A 15126-nucleotide genomic window follows, 5' to 3' on the forward strand; every position below is an offset into this window, starting at 1 on the left:
TGAAATATGCAGCTTAAATTTAATTATAATTACACATTGGTGGTTCCACAGACCCATTCATATTTATAGAAAAAGTTTTCTATACAAAAATCCTGCTTTAGATCAATTATTGAAGTACACAGCAAAGCTCTCAAAAGCCACACATGTCAAAATTAACACAGTTCTGGGAGCAATAACAATTGCTTAAAACAGTCTTTAGGGATTTTTTTTCTTTTTCCAAAGAAGACTGGGCTCAGCAAGAGATGTGCACCTCACCAGCCCTGGGACTTCCTAGAAACACTTGCAATAGGGTTCTGTGGTCATTCCAGAATTAAAGAGCTGTCCAAATTAAAATGATCTTCCTACACATAAACAGAACAGCCTGTCTTCAATCTGAACAAAAAAACAACACAATGTTGTTAACGTACACTCAGAAAACACTAATTCAAAGAAACATGTCAGCCACACAAAAAAACTTCTACCACAACATTTAAAGAAGCATTTCAGGAACTCTTATTTCCCAGACATATTTTAATTGCTACAGTCTTTCCACACATATGCCTTCATTGTAGACATTATAGAAAGAGAGACAAGACATAATGGGTACAGTTTAATTAGCCCACAACTTTATTGTCTCATCTCTCAAGCACAACCCAACAACACATCGCACAGTGCAAGTTAACACTTCTTTCCTTTGCTCCCACTGGTTTGGCCCTCAGCCTGTCCCTTCCCAACCCAGCCCTCACTTCTGCAGAAAGCCAACACACAGTACTGCCACATTAAGCCAATAATAAAGACTGGTGGATGCCAGTTTTGTACTGGTCAGATACCACATTATCACATAGTGTAAGGAATGTCCTCTTCCCAATTGTATCATGTAACGAAGAGGAAGTCGTGACTCCTTTCTCCTGACCAGTCCAGTGCTGCTCTCTTTCCCCAGCTCCCAGACCTGTAAACCCTGTTCATATTTGTCTGCAGACCACATTTTTATTCCTATCCTATTTTAAGGAACTGCAACGGCTCCTGGAACAGCACAGGTTGCAATGGCATTGTGTTGACAACGGATGAAAAACAGGCATCAAGCGAGGGAGCACAAAGAAGGGTGGGCGAGTCTTCCCCTCTCCACTTGAAATTTAACATGCCTGCTAACCTGATCCTAGCTGGGATCCTTCAGCCATGCAACACCGATAGTATATTCCTTAGAGGAGTGCCAGCCTTTTAATGCAGGTTACAAATGACACAATCTACTTCTTTTTCCAGTTTTTTTACAAACTGTATGACACAAGAAACATATATTACATTGGACAATTGCTGCAGTCCAGTCTTCTAGACCACCTTGCAACTGTGAAAGGACAGATGAGAGAGAGAGAGAGAGAGAGAGGAAATCATCATAAAATTCTACTATTCAAGGAAAAAAATAACATACTAAAACTGCTTATACAGTCTGAGCTACAGGAATATTAACTGAGTCTTTCTACAGTAACAATTTTCAATGGAAGATTTACATTGCCTCATCATATTGTCATAAAACATTCCACAAACATAAAAGCCTTTCATGTGCCAGCTTTCTAGAATACAGTCTGATGACTAGCTAATGAAGACATACCATAAAAAGAAAATAAATCTCTCTTCAAGGCAGTGCTGAAGCTTTTGTCACTAACACATCTGGTTACCAGTGATATAGCTGTTACGCAGCGCAATCACTTCCTGACAGGTCCATCATATTTAAGACATTTCTGGCATCAGGTGAAAGAGTTAAAAATTAAGACAGGTTAATTTGCACTGAAGTTATTGAAAGGCTGATAATACGAGAGGTGTGAAAGCTAAGCCTGTGTCCCCACCCAAGCCAAAGCATTTTAAAGTCTCCAGTTCATGTAAACAACTGGATATGGAATTTTCACATAATTCCACTGCAAGGATGACACAATTTCTGAGGCCTAGAATGTTCTTTTTTATCTTTGATCTAAACTAACAGTCACAAAAGAAAAACATTACAACGTATATCTTTAAGATCATAAAATGTGGACAACTGAGGTTAATACCAGTAGTCAACATCTCGAATGCAGGCGTTTTGTATTAAAGTTTCGTTTCTTTTTCTTTTTTCACCCATCTTTGGAAAGTCCGAGATACCAGTGGCATGCTCCAGGAATCCTATCCCAATTATAATGTTTCCTCCCATTTTACCAGCCTTCTCACCTGTGTAAAGCAATTAAGAAAGACAGTGAAGCGAAGTGGGTTGTGGTACTACAAATATGTTGACAATATTCAAGTTTCTTTTTCATTGGACTGAGGATCTCTGCTTGATTTGCTTTCTCAGTGGGAAGGTCATGGATGAGAACAAGTTGACTGAGGCTCGATCTAAACCAGATGGATCTACTAGGTATGGGTAACCATCTTAGGGGCATGAACATTTGACATCTGCTGCTATTATTAAGAGGATAAGCCATGTCTGTTGATGAAACTTACAGGGATGCTTTGGAATTCCTGAGGGCACATGGATACATAGAGTAACAATCAGTAACTGAGAAACATATCATTTTTAATTTATTTTTTTTTAACCGCAAAATTTGGTTACACCAAGAATTGTTTCTACCTTCCCTCACTATCTGAAGGAATCCCTTCTAAAAATATCTTAATTTGAAGTCACGGTGCTTTGCATCTGACAAATAACTGACAATTCAGATTTACTTTGTCCTAATGGAATAGTATCATTTACTACCACTCTGAATTGTAAAGGATGATTTAAAGATGCAGTAAGATTGTACTTAAAAAATTCAAGGTATTTGTCTTTAAACTGCATAGTGGGAATTTTCTTGGTTTTATCTATGAATTCCGAACAGACATTTCCAGTACATTTGTACTAGTCTAAGCTTATTTCCATTGAAACCACTGCATACATTACTATCAAACAGTAAGGATATAAGACTCGGGCTGACAATGAAAGCTCAAGAAAAATTAAACTATGTATTAAACTATTAATCATATCAATGGAAGAACTGATAAGTAGCAGTGAGAAGGCTGAAAGATCTCCAGCTAAGGGAAACAACATAAGCTTACACTACATTAATGTGGAAAGCTTTTTAGTCTTAAAACTACCCAGGAGGTATGCTTTCCATCCCAAAACAAAGGCAGACACTATATACGTCAGGAAACTCTTCAATGTTCAATTTGGAAAATAACTAAGGTTAGTTTAAACTTTCAAGGTTAGTCTACAATGGTACTCTTTTTCTCTACTAAGGAAAAGTAAGGTTTTGAACACCAGAAGGAGGCTCGAAATAATTATTGTTTGCTGTTGCACACAATCACCAATGAAATTACAGTGTTAGTGTCGTCCAGTGCACAAACGTTTGTGTGTGTGTAGCTCTATGATTAAACAAAATCTTTTACAAGTTGAGCTAATATACTGCATGTGCAGCATCAAATACATTCCTACTTCACTTGGTCAATAAGGATTTATTGGAGAAAATTCATGAAAATTACGAGAAGGCTACTGTCTTTCACACTGTTTATTACTCTTTTTTAACTCAAAGAAAAATCCAACCATAAGCTGCTAGCTGCAAAAATCAACATTTTCTTTCCTTATTTATTCTGACATCCATGTCCCATAGCTGCTAGTAAGTACTATATGAAGAGTGACACACACCTCATTAATTGGATGACTTTTGCCTCATTGTGTCAGTTGTCTACCTCTAAATGTTCTTTCCACCTACTGAAGATACAGACTGACCAACACTTGGCTAATTCATGATCTGTCAGCTCATAGTTGTATAGAAAGACATCTCAAAACAGAAGAAAGCCTCAAGCTCTCACACTTCCAGTTCCCTTCCCAAAATTGCTAGATACGAAGCAAATGTCAACATATTATGCACTCTTTGTGAGTAAGAAAAATGGGGGCAGGTAATGATGTGATTCATTATTGCCTAGCTGTAGTTACACAGTAATGCAATTGCACTGTTTTCAAGGAACTATAAGCACTATCTAATTGGAGAAAAACTCCACCTCATTGAACTAGTTTCTATGTAGGAACACAGATTCTGAAAACTGACTAACAGTCGCTGTATTAGGACAAACAATCATCATAATTATTATTGTTGTTGTTGTTTTCATTATGATTATTGTTATTATTGTTACGTCTCCTTCCTCAGCTTTCAACTATTTGCTGTCTCACATATCTGTTCATCCATGTTCTAAAGTCCAACAAAATCCAAAGTCTTACAGGAAGTCGGGTTAAGAAATGAAATTATGGTGTCCAGGTTCAAAGAAGCCCTAAAAGGCCTGACTGGAATGTTCCAGTAGTACAAAGAAATTATTAACAGTTTAAAAAATTATCAGTTAACCACAAATTATGTATAACTCTATGTCATCTAAATCATGAGATGAGAAATCATGTTCATGCACATGAAGTGTAATTATTTGTGTTTTCATGTTTTTTTAATATAAGTTAATGTGAAGATAAATCCCACAAAGAAACAGAACGCGCATAACTTCTTGTAAGAAGCGGAGAGAAGGTTAAAGTATGCTTGCATCGGATTAAACAAGCACATTATTCTCACCCAAGCTTCACCATAAACCTCAATCTCTGACTCTCTGGACAGAAAACATTTGTCCTGAAGCAATCTTATTATTTCTTTCCTATTATATTATCATAGGATCCAAGGCAGCTAGATTGCAATGTTCACAGGCAGGAAAAAAAAGCATAAAGTCTTCACTACCTTGGCCAGTTTCACAGTTTGAGTTGTAACCACTTGAGAAATTACACTGGGAACAACCTGTCAAACTTCTGACTTGAAAGACAATATCCTTGTAGCAGACTATGCCCAACTTACTGCCTAGGGAGGCCACTTCACTTTCTCTGCTGTACGTGAATAAAACATAAGCACAGCTCTTCGCTTATTACATGACCAAACTGCACTATGATTGTGCCATACAGTAAATCCAGCACTTCTGAAAATGCACAGAGCACATGCACAAGATTCAAAGCCTTCCTAAAGAACCAGCATCACTATTTAATGCAGATTACATGCAAGTAAATCACAGTATCGTCCCCAGAGAGCAGGCTGCCATCACCAGAACATCTTTCTGGCTGAAAACTCTCCAGGGAGTAAGTTCATAATGTTTGGAGAGCAGGAATTGTTCAGAAAGCCAAAGTAGCCTGTTCTTTGTCCCTCTTTTGTCACAATCCATCCCTGTGTTTAAAGTCTTCAGCAAAGACAGAAACGAGGAGCAAGGTGCCATACTCAGCCCATAAACTGCCTCCAGACACCCAAGCTACTTTTAAGAAAGGAATGAAAACAAGCTGAAAATAAGCCAGCCACAGGTCAGTACCATTACCTGGAGAGGCTGCACACTTGAGCACACCTAGTATAAAACAAACTTAATGTTTATTTCCCCATGTTGGTATAAATGAAGGACCAAGAATTAGTTGGAACTTTGTGGTGAATATTCTTGGAGGTCTTACCTGTAACTGGGCTTTCCAATAAAAGCAAAAAGATTTTTAAACCGCCTGTCTACTAAGCTACAAACAAGAATAATTAACATTTTTAAAAAAAAGGCGAGACTGCAGCTAAGAACAGAAATAAAAAAATGTTTACAAACAATTCTTCCTACACCTATTGGATCCGTTCTCTGTTTCTAGCCTTAGTTTCAATTAAATATTTCACAGTAAAATCTGCAATCCTCTCTGTTCCTAGATAATTTCTCCTCCCAGCATTCTGTGCCTGCTGGAGGTCATCTACCTCCAGGTTTCTCCCTTCCAAAATTCTGTCTCTTTTGCTTCTCCTGCAACTTCTGGAGCCATGCCTTCCTCAGGAATCTCAGCGGCTTAGCAGAGGAGTCACTGCCTTTGCAAAATTGAGGGAAGTCCCTTCTGTTTTAAAGGAACATGATGTAACATAAAAACCAAGAAAATACAGAGCAAAGGGGGAATGAAAAAACAAGGGGGGCGGGGGAGTGAAAGATGAATGCATTTTCCTGCACTATGTTTTTCATATATTAATATCTTTATAGAATTTTTATGTCATACTTCTTTGACAGTCTACAGAGGCATTTGGTGAAAACACAGTTCACAGTAGTCAACAGAAGTTAGATAAAACCTTTGAGCTGGGGTTGTTCCCCAAATCTGGAAATATCTGATACTCTTTCTGCTGGGTGAAAATGAACATGTGATTCTTTTTAATCGAAGATGAAAGGAATAGGAATCTACTTTCAAGTTTAAAGGGTCTGCACACCTTTCAACACCCTCAGTTCTCCATCTTCGTGTCCTATGACCTCTTGGACATTAAAAGACTAAAACAGAAATACAACTAGGGATGGGATACCGAGTTCACAGCACTCTTCTTCTTTGTTGACAAAGACTGTATGAATGCAGTGCTCCTGCATGGACCTGATCTAGCTGAAATCAACAGAGAGTTTTTCATGGACTTCAAAGGTTTTTCAAATATAAAGCCTTATAAAGCCCCGGTTGTGGGAAAGGTCAGAAAATGGAGATCCTTGGTGTAAACTCCTAGGCAAGTGCTTTTTGGCACAAGGTTTACATTTGCTAGGCACGGGCTACTTAATATCATTATGAACATGTCTTCCTTCTATTACATTATATTTCTGATATTCAGTCATTAACCATATTTTCAGTCTTTAAAAATATGGATTCTAAGTAACAGAATTTTTTTTTGTTTACAGGAGTTGGATAAGCACACAAATCCAGATAATCACAGAAAGCAAGTTCCCAAAGAATAGTCAATGGGGGGCTAGGACAACTCTCCACAGTCAACTTTCCACAGGACAACTCTCTGCGGGGAGCCCCAAACCCTAATTCTAACCCCAACCTTAAAACCTAACCCTCCACACACAGAGTTGTCCCCATGGAGAGTTGGACATGTAGAGCTGTCCCACAGAGAGTTCACTGCAGATAGTTGTCCCTTTCCACCCAGTGGAGGTGTAGACCAGCACGTGAATAATAATCTCCATGCACGGATACACACAAATTCAGCTCTTGCTCTTAAGAAGTTTGCCCTTTAAAATGACAAATGTTCAGCATCTGGAAAATCAGTCTGGTTCTCAAGCCATCTCAGAAATGTGTTGGGTTTGGGTTTTTATCCTTATAGGACACTTACTAAACCAAGAACACTGGCATACAGTCCAGAGACTAGACACAGGGAAAACCCATATGCACAAAACGAATAATGTTTTAATCATAATTTTAAGATAAACACTACCTAATTTATATCCTTTCAGTCTCTAGTAAATGGATATATGTTTGAATGGAAAAGGGAATTACATTTTAGAACTTCCAGTGGTTTTCTTTCTAAAGTTTTCTAATGCTTTTCAAAAGCAACATCTCCTCCCTCTTTCCAACACACTCCTGTAACAGTAAGACTATGCTTTGCCAATGTTTTGCATACATTAAACACCTGCCTCAAAACATTTTAGCAACGTTTGTACTGACTTTATTGCATTTGGTATCGGGTACATTTACCAAATTAAAAGCATTTCTAATTTCATGAAGAGAAGCAAGATAGCATGAAGATTTTTTTTCTAACGTGTAAGCATCCACAAGTAAAATGTGAGAAAATGATCTTGGCAACTTTTATTGTTCAATACAATTGCCCGCCACTACCTTACGTTTTCATACAGTTCACTTAATTTGCATTTAAAGCTCCCACTTGGGGCACAGCCAGACAGGCACAACTTGGGAAAAGAGTAGTCAAGGTTAAGGTATCAAATCTGAGAAACCAAAACTGAGAGAAAACAATGACCAAGGTCTGTAAACCTTACACTCACACCAACTGTGAAAGCCTTAACTGATGCCAAAGAGACTTGAATTTGGTCATAAGAAAGTGAACGTAACTCCCACTGAAATTAGGAAGGTTCATACCGGATCTGGATACCACTGTAAAGACTAACTGTGTCTCAGTTTCACAAATACAGTGAATAATGAGGGTGTTTTCACTAGTTGCAACCATCATTATTCAAAACAAATCTTTCATTTTCAAAGTTTTTACATAAGATCATGTTAGAAGATCTGTGCGCCTCTCATTCAAGACAGCGGTTCTCAATAATAAGAGCACACCAAATGTCAGAATAATCATCCAGATCATACAACATTTGAACAATAAAACAGAAGAATGGTTGGGAATTTTAACAAGTTTTGAGAAAATCATAAAGTAATAACAAATGTTAAGATTTGTCTGTAGAAAGAAATTAACAACAGTGTGCTTTATGAGGCATATGACATATGAAAGTCAGAATCATTTAATGCAAGGACTATTTTTGGAAAGGAAATGAGTACTGAAATGGCAGCATAAGCAGATGGCACACATTTGCTAAGTAACATGTACAAAAGATTGTGAACACGTTCAAAATGATATAAGCAAACTTGGTGCCTGGGTAGCCTATCCATTGGAACTGAAACATTCTGGGAAAAACACAGAACATATCTACCATATCTCAGTACAAAAGTACTACAGTTCTTTTCAAAAGATTTAACAAAAAGTAATTTAGGGTTCTGGAATTACTCAAGACACTTAAAATAAATAGTTTCTTCATGACCCCCATCTTCTCTACAGTAGAGCACAAAGAGGCACACGTACCCTACACTTTCAGCCTTGTCTACAGCCTGCATCTGGAATAGATTGCAGATTATTGCAGGTGCAGTCACTTTGGAGTTACGAGCAATTTGAAGGCAGATGTGCTGGCATGTAGACAACTAGCTGCCTGACTTGTAGGTAAATTTGGTATTGGATATCTAGAGGTAATCACTTGCACACTACTTGCTTGCAGATATAAAATCTGAGAACTTTTTATTATTTATTGAAAAGGATTGCCTGTTTTCCCTCAAAAATTTCAGTTGTTCTGACAGGCAACAGTTCATCTATAACAGTGAAAATAACCTCCTACCACCCTATAGTCATCAGCCATTCAACATACTAAACTTCAAGGGCCTTATTGTTCCCTCTTATACCTATTAAACATTATGCAACATATAGATCTGTTATCTTAAAAGAACATTTTCCCATCCTTTCAAAAACAACTTTGAATTGGCCTTAGCTGATCTAGCTTAGCACCAATTCCTATATGGTAATTTTTAGTACATTACTATTAGATTTATACTGAATCACACTTACAAGGGGAAATCTCTCAATTTCCCTTCATATATTACAAAACAATAATACAGACAATTTATGTGACCAAGCTCATCCACACTGTTGCTGGTACATTTTTAAGCAATACCTATCTGAACAAGTTTAAAGTAGTATCTTCGGAGCTTATTCAAGCAGCATTTGCAAATCTGGATCACAGTATATGTATACATCCCAATGTACCTGGATTTCTCTCTTAAGAATAAAGAAATGAATCTGCTAAAAATCAGTTTACTATTGAAGAATACCAAAAACAAACAACAACAACAAAAAAAAAAAAAAAACCAACAAAAAACTCACAGTGAGACATAAAAATATCGGGAAAAACATCTGAAATATGGATTTAGCATTAGCATTTCGGTTTTAATGGACTGACAACCGTAAGTGGTCATATGTAAACTAAAGTAATAAAATGTAAATAGTTAAATAATGAAAATTAATTTAGAAGTGAGTAAGAATATTCAGCATGCATTTTATCTGCAAAATGTAACTACTAATGTTATTCCTCCACATTTGGAGTTCTGGGTCCAGTGCTGATGAGAAACTTAGTGAAGCAAGTCTAGGAAAGGGCCGCTAAGATTAAGGGACTGTAGCATCCCTCACTTGAGAGGAGGCTGAGAGAACTGGGATCATTTAGTCTGGAATGGAAAAGGCTTAGTTCTCATCAATGTTTTCAAATATCTGATGGGAGGGAGCAAAGAAGACAGAGCCACACTCTTCTCAGCGGTGCCCAGTAACAGGAATGGGCAAAAGCAACAGGAAAAAATTGAAACATGGGAAATTGCATCTGCATGTAAGAAATTATTGTGAGGGTGGCTGAACACTAGAACAGGCTGCCAAGAGGTGCTGTCCAGCCTCAACTACTCTGTGAGTCTGAAAGGCTACGGCCTCTCTCTAACCCTCTGCTCTGACTCCACAAAGCAAACACGGCCAGTCAGTCTCACTGGTAACTATCCACAAAGCTCTGCTGCTGCCGCTCTTCCATCCCCTGGCATGTTCTACCACCCTCTCGGCTTCTGAGCCGGTAAACAAGACTGACAACTTCTCTACCTTAATTAATCACATATTAAGCAGGAAGACATTTGAGAGGTCTGTAACAGATGGCAACTAAGACACAAGTTCTATGAGTTCACAGGTCCAAGTAAGCACTGCTCTCCATAACATTTTCATGCTGTACCTTCAGCCTATGTGCTTACACTGATGTTCAAGCTCTTATTCACAGAGAAAACTTCTAATAATGCTGTTTTCTGAACACAGCTCAGATGGCTGGCAAGCTATGTTTTCACTCAACTTGAAAACAGAACACTAAAGGTCACTGCCATGCCTGCTCCCCTAAAATGGAAGTAGTTCATCCACAACTAATATCCCAGATGGGAAAGGCTACACCCACAGGCAGCAATGCAAGGAATTTAATCTCAGTCCACTAAAATGGTAGGTTATACAGAAAAGCCCTAGCTAAACTAATCTGAGTATTCAAGCCTCTTTTCCAGCTAGCTATACAAGGTCCCTATTTATATCCATTCTCTTTTCAAGAATATAAAACTTGTGCAGTTACTGTGACCTCATTTTCCTGAAGGCTTTACCTTCTGTACTAGATTACTATAAAGCTAAATACACAAATAAACTTAGGACACATTGTTGGAATCCTTGACATTTTCCCGTACATCAGCTAAAATGCTGAGAAGGGAACCACCTTGATGCGGAAATGTTGAGAACAAATGTATCCAATGACATCACCTTTCTTCACAACCTCAGAACCTAAACTCCTGTGCTTTCTTGCACACAGGATTCCAAATCTTGATGTTTCTTGTGGAGCACCCTTTTAATCCTTTGTTTCATTCCAAAACAGAGGAGGAATATAAAGACAGCTTTGGGGGTCCTCACTAGCGCAGACACATGTTCTTTTAGTTAAAAGCCCAACTGGGTACAACATTGATTATGATACAGGACTGTCAGGCTCCAGTAATGCTCCGACAACCTCCTCCTACATGTCATGCAAGAGTCATTGTAAAACCCCTGTCTCAACACCCAAAACAGCTAAAAGTGTGTATCCTAAACATTAGGCTAGAGAGCTGTGTTGTCTTTTCACTACTCTTTCTGGTCCCAGGTCAACCAATGCTTCGTTCAGTGCTGCCCAGTGGCCCAAGTTATACAGTTCTTTTTCTGTTATCTGCAGAAGCCCAAAGTAAACTAATGCTTAAGCTGCACACACTCCAAGAAGACAGAAGAGGTATATGGGAATCCCTGCATTCACAGATTGAACATCATTCACTATCACCCATTCTGCTTACATTTTTTGTTTGTTTGTTTGCTTTTCCTATGACAGGACTTCATGCCAGCATGTTTTGTGTGAAACTTAGCCTGTAGATAGGCCATAGATAGGTGGAAAAGGTACATATTTCATTGGGCTGTAAGGCCCATGTGGTGTGTAACCCCTACTATAACTCCCCAACACTCCCCAAACTGAAAAACTCCTGGCCATGGAAATTTTGTACCAAGAAGCAGGCATCTGTGCCTCATCAGTGGGCATTCTGAAGACCACAGACTTTCAATTTACATGACTAATTGTTCTTATAACTCATATTATAATAGCCTACATGGGGAAAAAAAAGTGAATTATTTATTTATTTGACCTGTGCATTGGTTAAAATAACTTCCTATTGAGCATGCACCTTTAAAATAGTTTTAGAACTGCTCCCCAAATGTCAATTAAAAAATAGATTCTTTTTTAAAAGAACACCTCTCTTGATCTTTTCACAAATAGGGATGGTAAAGTAAAATAGAGTGAAATTTCTCCAAGGGGGAAAATAAATTAAAATCTTTTGTAAGCATTCTGGAAATTCGAAAAAAAAATCAGTTGGCATTCAAACAAGGGAGACAGCAGGTATAGAAATAACTCTGATTTCGTATTCATACTTCTTGGCCACTCCCTGTAAAAAGTCATTAGTGATACGGGTTGGGTACTATGAACTATGTGAAATGAACTCTTCTCTGAAGTGTGGGGGAGTCCACCTCCCATGAGGCACCCCGCTGCTGTCTCCCTGACCTACACTGCTGAGGCTGTATCCGAAGCAGGGCTGGGAAATCAGTGGGTCGGTCTTCTTTCACTTCTTGTACTAACTGGGAGACTCCTGAGTTCCTTCCTGCTTCAGTTAGGACGAGGTAGTGTTTAGTGCGCTTCAAAGGTTGAGTCAGATTACAAGATAAGTGGGCACCTCTGAAATGAAAAGAACTCCAGAAATCGCTACCAGTTGAGATGAAAGGAGAAGGGGGCGTTTGTAAGGAGGGAGGTGAAAGGAACATCGTACTCCTTGGCCCTCTAGGAGTAACATGGCCCAGATCTGCACGTCCTACAGTCCACCGTGTATTATCAGTCTCCTGTGAGAACATCAGAAGCTTGCTGTACTCTAAAACTCTCCTCCTCTCACTCATTAAAAGACAATGGAAAGCTTAACTTTTATAAACGAGGGCACTTTATCTTCCAAACATTACAGCCTTTTCATGTCTAGTGGGAGTTTAATTCCTGATAATTTAGATAAATTACCGTGTGCTTTAGCAGGTTGGGGTTAAAACTCCGAGATTTTCAAGTGATTACCAAAAAAAAAAAAAAAATAGAGCCAGTTATCAGGTCCTAGCTGAGTAATTTGCTTCTTATTTCACTCCGGCTAATTAAAACATAATCACTATTCTTTGGTAATGTGCATTCTGTCAGCAGTTCTACTTTGGAAAAGAAATCTTGCCAAGAAAACACACACACAAGAAAAAAGAAAAAGCCTTTCACCGAGAATTGCCTTCATCTAAATTGCCACTTTGGCCACCGAAACTGTAAAACAAGTAACTTACAACCGCCTGACAACGCAATAAAAAATACTAATCCCTCCCCGAGATAATGAACTGTTTTAATGGGCACTCTCCTTCCAAGCCACCCCGCGAAGCCGACACCGCGCTGACAGCGAGCGCCAAGGGAGAAGCCTCGACCGGGCTGGGCAGCGCTGGGAGCGGCAGGGCAGGGATGCGGGAATCCCTGGGAGCGGCGGGGCAGGGATGCGGGAATCCCTGGGAGCGGCGGGGCAGGGATGCGGGAATCCCTGGGAGCGGCGGGGCAGGGATGCGGGAAACCCCGGGAGCGGCGGGGCAGGGATGCGGGAAACCCCGGGAGCGGCGGGGCAGGGATGCGGGAAACCCCGGGAGCGGCGGGGCAGGGATGCGGGAAACCCCGGGAGCGGCGGGGCAGGGATGCGGGAAACCCCGGGAGCGGCGGGGCAGGGATGCGGGAAACCCCGGGAGCGGCGGGGCAGGGATGCGGGAAACCCCGGGAGCGGCGGGCAGGGATGCGGGAATCCCTGGGAGCGGCGGGGCAGGGATGCGGGAATCCCCGGGAGCGGCGGGGCAGGGATGCGGGAATCCCTGGGAGCGGCGGGGCAGGGATGCGGGCAGGGCAGCCCCTCTCTCAGCCTCGGGGTTGAATTACACCTCCTGCTGCCGCTGAAACGAACAGGTTAAGCTTTCCTTCCACACCGACCGATATTCCTTAAATATCTCTCAGACCTGCCAGCACCTTAGCCCTGAACGCTGCTTTACCCCAAATATTTGCCCGAGTGGTTCCAGAGAGTGGAAAAGCGCAGGGCAAAGCGAGCGGAGCGGTCCCGGCTCGGTCCCCTGCGCCTTGGAATGATGTGCCATGCCGAAAGGTGGAGGTGGCTCCTTTCCCACCGGGCTGGCCGGTCCTTTAAAAAGGGCCTCGGGGGGCTAGAGAGGGAGGAGTGCTGGCAATTCGTGAGCGTTTCCATCATTTCTTCGGGGTCGACTCGGTTTAATACTTCCACAATGTAAAACAGGTGGGGAAGGGAGAAGGGAAAAGTGCGTAAGTAGACGACGGGAAAGGACAGTCAGACAGACGCTGTGTCACATCGCTTCCAGGGCTTTCGTAGCTCGCTATCCCTCATTCCACATTCCATACCCCGCAGGTCCCCAGCTCCTTCAGCCCCCTTTTCCCCCCCACTTCCATCCCGTATCCCCACTCCCGTCGGTCAGAGATGCGCCCTTCCGATTCAGAACTAGACGCGTTATCCCCACCCTCACCTTCCAGGAGGTGGGAACCAAGCATCGCGCCTTCCCCATCATCAAAAAAAAGGAATAAGCTCAAACTTTCCCAGCCGGGCTGGAGATGCCAAGCACCCGCGGGGACGCAGGGGGCTACGACTCGGGGTCGCTCGGGAGCCGCCGGGAGGAAGAACCGAGCGAGGAGCCGGGGCAGCGCGATGCCCTCGCCTCGCCCCTCCACGGGCTCAGCCCCACGATCCTCCGCCACGCCGGGACCCCGGCCGGCATCCCCGGGCACTCGGCGCTGCCCACCTGCCCGCCGCTCCCAGGTGCCCATCCCGCCCCGGCTCACCCTCGTCGCCCCCCACCGGGACGGCAGGAGCGCTGGGCGGGGCGCCCCCCCCCTACCTGGAAATGCTTGAAGAAGGCGGAGATGCGGGTGATCTGGAGGCTGAGGCACCTGGAGGTGCATCTGGCGGCGGAAAAAGCTTCGTCTTGCCTGCGGGCTGCGGCTGCGGCCCCCGGGGCGGCGGGACTAGCGCAGGCGGCGGCCGCCCAGAGGAGCAGGGCGAGGGGCGCGCTCCGCACCATCGCTCCGCGGGAGAGGGAGGGCGGGGGAGCTCCCGCTGGGCTCCGGGGCTGCGCTGGGGGGCTGCGCGCCTCCGCGCCGCACAAACTACACGAGGAAAAAAGTTCAATCCTTCAACTCTCCTCTCGCCTCTCCCCCTCCCCCGCCCGGCCGCGCCATTGGCTGAGCCGAGCGGCAGCGGCGGGGCGGGCGGACCCCGTGCCCGCGGGGCACCCGCGCCCCACGCCGCCACCTGCGGGGCTCCGGGAGCGGGCGGCGAGCGCCCCGCACCCCCGGCCGCGGGGGCAGCGGCCCTCGGGAGCCCTGTCCCTCACAGCCTTGCAGTTGTACTCCTTCATTCCTATTTTTTTAGTCTATTTTATTCCATTTTATTCTATTTTA

General features: G+C 42.5%; 1 protein-coding gene across 1 annotated transcript in view; it reads right to left on the reverse strand.

Annotated features, from left to right (window-relative positions):
• Nucleotides 1-14867, reverse strand: part of ANOS1 (anosmin 1) — a 140017-nt gene extending 125150 nt beyond the window's left edge. Inside the window, exon 1 of the mRNA XM_054054289.1 lies at nt 14565-14867. Coding sequence (XP_053910264.1) covers nt 14565-14747 — 183 coding nt within the window. The 5' untranslated portion in view covers nt 14748-14867. The remainder of the gene's footprint in view (nt 1-14564) is intronic.
• Between the last annotated feature and the right edge of the window lie 259 nt (nt 14868-15126).

This window comes from Cuculus canorus, chromosome 1 (genome assembly GCF_017976375.1).
Source record: "Cuculus canorus isolate bCucCan1 chromosome 1, bCucCan1.pri, whole genome shotgun sequence".
NCBI lineage: Eukaryota > Metazoa > Chordata > Aves > Cuculiformes > Cuculidae > Cuculus > Cuculus canorus.